A 6,844-nucleotide genomic window follows, 5' to 3' on the forward strand; every position below is an offset into this window, starting at 1 on the left:
TTGCATCATCCCACGGAAATTTCATATGTTATCTTTGACAGGGATTTTTCTCAAAGGGACAATTCAGCTGGTCGCAAATGTAGCTTTCACAGTACACCATCAGCCAGCTCCTTTCTCCCTATTTCCCTTCCAGTTTCTGCAGAAATTCAGCAAATGAGAGACAAGAACTAATACAATTTTTCAGTTATTTATCCTAGGAAGAAGCAAAGCATAAACATATTCCCAGCCTAACAAGGGTGTTTGATGGGAGTGTGATTTGATGAACGACACAGTGTCTAGGATAAATTGTACTAAAACTGAATGGAGAAGTGGTTAACAAGGAAGAAATGCAGAACATGGGTTGGAGGAGTTGAAGCAAGAGGCATAGGAAGTCATCAGCAGTGACATTCTAGTCTTTGGCACAGAAAAGCTATATAAATCAAAAGCAAGAAAAGGACATAACAAGGATGTGATAATGAGAACTCAGAAGGGAGTTTTGGTCAATCCAGGGGATTAAAGGGACCAAATTTTAAGTATATTATGTAAAGAATAATTACTGCCTCAGAAATAATAAAGGAGTGCTAAGCCGCTAGTTAAAGCTCTGAATTTGTTGGCACTGTGGAAGCACTTCTTTCTACCTACAAGTGACGAGGCATTTAAAGCCTTCCTTTGTGACTTCTTTCTTTGCCTGAGAGAATGCTAGGCACATGCACACCAACTTGCATCACAAGATCAGCAATAGTATAGAGGGAAATGTAGATACACTTCCAAGCATTCAGAGAGACTGAGTCATCTTACCTTGTGTGTTGTTCTGCTTTGTCATTGCTTACATTTCATGGATCCAGTGTAGTTTAATTTTTCCCTGCTGTAAAGTCAAATTAAGTGGATTAAATACTACCTTTCCCACTCTCTGGATGTCAAGATGAACGAACTAAGTTAAATAGAAAACCCTGTGTCTTTCTAGGATCCTCAGAAGCTTGAGTCTTCGGAAGCTGATGGTGGGGCACAATCGTCTGCAGAGCCTTCCACCTCTTCTAGAACACATTCCACTAGAGGTGCTAGACCTTCAGCACAATCTGTTGACTAAACTCCCAGAGACGCTCTTTGTCAAAGCTCTGAAGTGAGTGTCAGTAACAAACATGTTTTGTCTGCTTTATCCTTTGGACTGTAGAGGTGCCACTGAAAGTGGCACCTGTGTGACTGTCCTTGCAAAGTGCCTTTTGCATAAGAGATAATGAGGTGTGCCCTTTATGAGGAGGTTATTCAGGTGCCATAAGGGAAGCTGTCAAGCTGATTTGAATCAGTCCATGTTACTGTGTAATTATTGGAAAACAGAGGCTGCCTGAAGAGCTTTGTCTTTAAAAGTAGTCGTAAGTTCAAGTGTAAAGAAAAGAAGCCAGTCAGATTCAGGTCATTGGAGAACAACAGGAGAGACCCTTTACAAATGAACAGTCCCTCATAACTGTGTATTCACACAGGAGTTAGCCCTTCTTCAAAGAAACCCCTCTTTAAGTAAAGTTTTATGTTGTCTGCTTCCACCAGTATTACCCATAGGCTTTTCAGTACTCACTGTTTACTGTAAAATGCTGTGTGCATCCACAGTGTATACAGCTAGTAAGTCATAAGCAGACTCACAAATCTTAATGTGTAGGGATGTTTACAGTATTGTCTGGCCTCCTGTCTGATACTGCTGTCCATGCTGGCATTTGTATAGCTCCTTTTCCTGGTGTTAATGGAGTGGTTTGGATGATGTGAAGTCTGATTTTGCACTTCTGTGGTTAGCCTCAGGTACCTGAATGCATCTGCAAACAGCCTGGAATCCTTGCCCTCTGCATGTATGGAGGAGGAGAGTTTGAGCATGCTGCAGCTGCTATACTTGACTAATAACAACCTCACTGATCAATGCATCCCTGTCTTAGTGGGACACCCAAACCTACGGATCTTGCATCTGGCAAACAACAACCTGCTGACTTTCCCTGCAAGGTAAGTCAGTAAGGCTGTTGGGCAAGACAGTGCTCCCTAGGAGGAGGCTGCCACCTCCCCGTGATTGTACATGAGTCAAAGCCAGAGTGAGATGCTCTCCCTCTGGCTTGATCTGGCATGTCTACACACAAAGTGTTAAGGGGGATTGGCACAGGGTACCGTGTTGGCTGTAGGTTTTCCTTTCCTAGTTGAAGTCACATCCAGAGAGACCAAGGGATGTAACTAGTTGTGGTGCGTGTATATGGGGATGGGGTGATATTTCTTTGCAACTTCAGCACTGATGGTGAAGGGTCTGTCTTGTACAAATCCAAGCCAGGCTTGGGGACCCTGCATCTTACTAGAGCACCTCTTAGGACTTTTGGTCTCCTATCAGTAAATCGAAAAAGTAGCTCATAAAGGGCAGTGTCTATGGATACTTCATCTGCAGCTTCAGAAAGTGACAAGTTCCTATCTGTATGATACAACATTTTTTTTGTTTCCCTTTCAGCAAACTTAGTAAGCTGGAGCACTTGGAAGAACTGAATCTGAGTGGCAACAAACTGAAAACAATTCCTACAACTATTGCAAACTGCAAGCTACTTCATACGCTTATTGCACACTCTAATGAAATCAGCATTTTTCCAGAAATCCTGCATTTGCCCCGTATTCAGGTATTTGTATGGAGAAGATAAAGAGATAGCTGGGGAAAGTTTGGGTTATAGAATGAGGAGTGACTGCTAGGAGAGAACAGGAGATCTCAGCAAGGCCAAGTGTCTGGTATCGATCCAGGCTGGGGATGAACAGTCAAGAGCAGCCCTGCTGAGAAGGGCTTGGGGATGCTGCTGGATGAGAGGCTGGCCATGCCCTGGCCATATGTGCTTGCACCAAGAAACCCCCACATCCTGGGCTCATTGCCAGTGGCATGGATAGCAGGTAAAGAGGGGATTCTGTCCCCCTGCCCTGCTCAGATGAGATCCCCCCAGAGAGCTATATCTTGGGTCCTCAGCACAAGAAGGACTTAGACCTGCTGGAGTGGCTCGAGAGGAGTCCATGAAGATGATCAGAGGGCTGGAGCACCTCTGCTGTGGGAATGGGCTGAGTGGTTTGGGGTTGTTCAGTTTGGAAAAGGAAAGGGTCTGGAGTGACCTTATTTGCAGCCTTCCATTACCTAAAGTGACTAAAAGAAGGCTTGACTTTGTCCATGACTTTGGACAAAGGCATGGAGTGACAGGATAAGGGGAAATGACTTTAAAGTGAAACAGGATAGGTGTAGGTTGGATATTAGGAAGAATAATAATCCTGTGAGGGTGGGGAGGCCCTGGCACAGGTTGCCCAGAGAATCTGTGGCTGCCCTATCCCTGGAAGTTTCAAGGCCAGGTTGGAGGGTCTTGGAGCAACCTCTTGTAGTGGAAGGTGTCCCTGCCCATGGCAGATGTGTTGAACAAAATGAGCTCTAAGGTCCCTTCCAACACAGACCATTCTGTGGTTCTCTGACTTTGATCAACCCAAGAAGAGGCCACAGAACATGCATTCTAGGTATCTCTCACCTTTCTGAGTTGGTCTAAGATGATCTCATTTACCTTTACCCCCATCTCTGACATTTCTGTTTTCTTACATTTGAGACAATGGCCAATATTACATAGCTAGGCAGGTTTGCATATAGAGGCCTTCTTTTATCTTTCATGAGACCTGGTCTTTCAGTATTGGAGTCGTGGCTATTGCAGGTTGCTTATAAATCATTCTTCTTCTGACAAGTCAGATCCATTGTCATTATGTGTGTGAGATACGATAAGTAGCAGGGTTGTATGATGTTGGTAAGGAGGACTGGAGTAACTGATGACATGACATACCAATGAGTATTTTCTTTGTCATGGTGTTTGTTGCTACTGCAGTTTGTGGATTTGAGCTGCAATGAGTTAACTGAAATCCTAATCCCTGAGGCACTTCCCGGTGCCTTGCAAGAGCTGGATCTGAGTGGAAACGCAAACCTGGTGTTAGAACACAAGACACTGGATATCTTCAGGTGAGCCATTGACATGTAAACTCAGTAGTGACCTGCACAGGGAAGGGTAACCCTTGCCAGGAGAGGAAATGGGATAGTAAAGTAAAAGCACTTTGTCACTGCATAGTGGTATAATGTTCCCTGCCTGAGGCAGCTGAGACTTACTGTCTTTGGGAAGGGAAAAGTCTGGGTCTAAAACATCAGAGCAAAGAATTTTTCAGGTGGTATGAGGTTTTCCCAGGTGTCTCTGGCATTAGCAGCCAGACATCTCGAGAAGACCTAGACCTTAAACTCCTCTCCTTGATGCAGTTCTTTCCACAGATTGCTGTCTAAAACTCTAGACTAGACAAGGTCCTTAGGCCTGTTCAGCAGGTTCTAGAAAAGCGTAACTTCTGTTCTTTCTGTAGTCACATTACTACACTGAAGATTGATACTAAGCCCTCCCTCACAGCAGACTCAGCACTCACTTCTGCCTTCTGGAGTCACGGAGTAGCTGAGATGGCAGGCCAAAGAAATAAGTAAGTATTGTGGTCTGCTGAACACTGTCTTCTCAGGATGCTGGGCAGAGTGCACTGCTGAGCACCCAAGCAAACGTGTTTTGCCCAAGAGCTCATCCATCCCATTATCTCTCTGGATCTCTTACTTGCCCAAGAGCTCATCCATCCCATTGTTTCTCTGGATCTCTTACTAAGGCTTGCTAACTCATGTCTCCATATTACCTTTTGCCTCAATTTTCACACTTATCCCAGTACATTTGGACTCTCCTTCCCTCTCCAGCAAAGATGCTTTTTCTCTTGCCAGTTGTGTCTGTTGCCCTCTCCTGCATGTGGTCAAGAAGGGTTTGGGAGTTCCAATGATAAAATGCATCTGTCTTGTCTCCCAGGCTAGTGAATATAGGGACAGTGGGTTTGCTGCCCTGTGAGAATGGCACTCACAGTAAGATGCCTGATGGCTGTGGTTTTGAGAACAAGATAATTTTTTGAGACATATTAACTGTGTTTTTATGCTTTTCCAACAGGCTGTGTGTGTCATCTCTGGCGCTGGGGAGCTTTGCAGAGGGGGTGGAGGCTGTGTATGGCATGTTTGATGGTGACAAGAATGAAGAACTGCCACGCTTGCTGCAGTGCACCATGGCTGATGTGCTCCTGGAGGAGGTACAGCAGTCTGACACCATGTTCATGTCCAACACCTTCTTGGTCTCCCACAGGTAGGACAGTGAGCAAGCTGGTCCTGGTGGGACTTGCATAGGTATATCAATGTGTTAGGTGGGGTGAGGAAGCCCTCCAGAATGCCTGTCAATAGAGTCTGGAGCCTCCTACACCTTCTCCTCCAACAGGAAGCTGGGCATGGCTGGGCAGAAGCTGGGTTCCTCTGCTGTCCTTTGCTACATTCGTAATGAGGTGGCTGATCCAGCCAGCAACTTTTCTCTGACCGTGGCCAATGTGGGGACGTGCCAAGCCGTTCTGTGCCGAAGCGGAAAAGCGCTGCCTCTCTCCAAAGTCTTCAGCCTTGAACAATGTTCAGAAGAAGCCAGTAGAATCAAGGAGCAGAAAGCCATTATAACAGAGGTTGGTTTGGACCCTTTCCGCTTCAGCTTCCGTGCTCATGTAAAAGCTCGGTGCAAATACATGAGCTCGACTGTCTGCATAACGTTTCAGGGTATGACATGAGGGTTCTGAACGACTTGTCTAGTGCTTCCTGCTCTGCTTGTTTTGCTGATATGCTGTTAAAAATTGCACGTTGCTAAGACACTATGGCCTAAGAACGATGGGTACAGGATTACCCATGTAGTATGCGAAACTATTAAAATGATTTCTAGAGAACTCTGTAAAGATTAACTTTCTAAACACTTGGAAATAACAGGGAAGTTCCAAAGAGTGGAAAAAAAGAGTCTGTAAAGATCTTGATAAATCAGTGCCAATGACTTTAGTTTCATGCTCAGTGGGTCTTTTTAAAAGTATTAAGTTGCTACATAGAAGTATTTTTCATAAGCATAATGTGTCACTGTATTACTGCTCTTCAAGGCATTGTAACACTGTGACATAGCACTCTGACTGAAAATAACTGTGGTATTAATATAGTACATTAAATAGTTTAAAAACTGGGTCATTAATGGATTCTGAAAAAGAAAAGTGAAATTATTATATAAGAGACTTCCCCATGAGTCTCATCTGCTGGGTTTTAATACTTGGCGGCGGCAACAGTGTTGACACCCAGAGGATACAGAAATTAAGAATGCTGAAATTAAATTCAAAACACTGACTTGGAAAAGGGACTAAGGATTGTGGGAACTTCTCTTTATGGGAGACCACTGCCAGGCTGGCCAGGTGACCATCTAGCAGAAAGGGGAAATATATCCAGGTTACAGAAACAGTTTGAGATACCTACTTGTTCTTTTTTTTCCCCAGGATGTAGTGTCCACACTTCAGAATGCAGTTATATGTTAATAAAGAGGGAAGTAGCTCAGATAATAAACAAAAATAGTTTAACGTCTGGATAATCTGTCTTGCACTGAGAAAGTCAAAAGTCAGTATTTCAATTGTACTGAAAAAATAAAATTCATATAAGGCTAATCAGTGAAACTCTCTGATCAGTGTACTGCAGGTAGTCCAGCTACACATTTCAGTATAGTCTGCTACAATTCTTTAGAGTGCAACAAAAAGTCTTGCGGGATAAAAAATGTGTTGTTGCCAGCATGGGTGGTGGCAGTTGTTGTACCTGGTCATCAGGTATAGTGAATGTCTGCGCTGTAGTACCTGCAGCTAGATCCCTTTCTCCAATGCTGCAGCTGTGTAACTGGCATTTCTTGAGGCTCCAAACTAACATGAACAGGGGAAAATCTGCTTTCTAAATTATCTAATAACACATCCAGTGCTACTGCTTTGTTTCTCTTGTCTGCAG

General features: G+C 44.1%; 1 protein-coding gene across 1 annotated transcript in view; it reads left to right on the forward strand.

The window, feature by feature from the left end:
- The window catches only part of PHLPP2 (PH domain and leucine rich repeat protein phosphatase 2), a 32,685-nt gene that overhangs the window by 20,430 nt on the left and 5,411 nt on the right, over positions 1-6,844 (forward strand). Inside the window, exons 12-18 of the mRNA XM_033070030.2 lie at positions 944-1,099; positions 1,762-1,962; positions 2,450-2,612; positions 3,834-3,964; positions 4,351-4,461; positions 4,962-5,150; positions 5,280-5,511. Coding sequence (XP_032925921.1) covers positions 944-1,099; positions 1,762-1,962; positions 2,450-2,612; positions 3,834-3,964; positions 4,351-4,461; positions 4,962-5,150; positions 5,280-5,511 — 1,183 coding nt within the window. The remainder of the gene's footprint in view (positions 1-943; positions 1,100-1,761; positions 1,963-2,449; positions 2,613-3,833; positions 3,965-4,350; positions 4,462-4,961; positions 5,151-5,279; positions 5,512-6,844) is intronic.

This window comes from Catharus ustulatus, chromosome 11 (assembly GCF_009819885.2).
Source record: "Catharus ustulatus isolate bCatUst1 chromosome 11, bCatUst1.pri.v2, whole genome shotgun sequence".
Classification (NCBI taxonomy): Eukaryota; Metazoa; Chordata; class Aves; order Passeriformes; family Turdidae; genus Catharus; species Catharus ustulatus.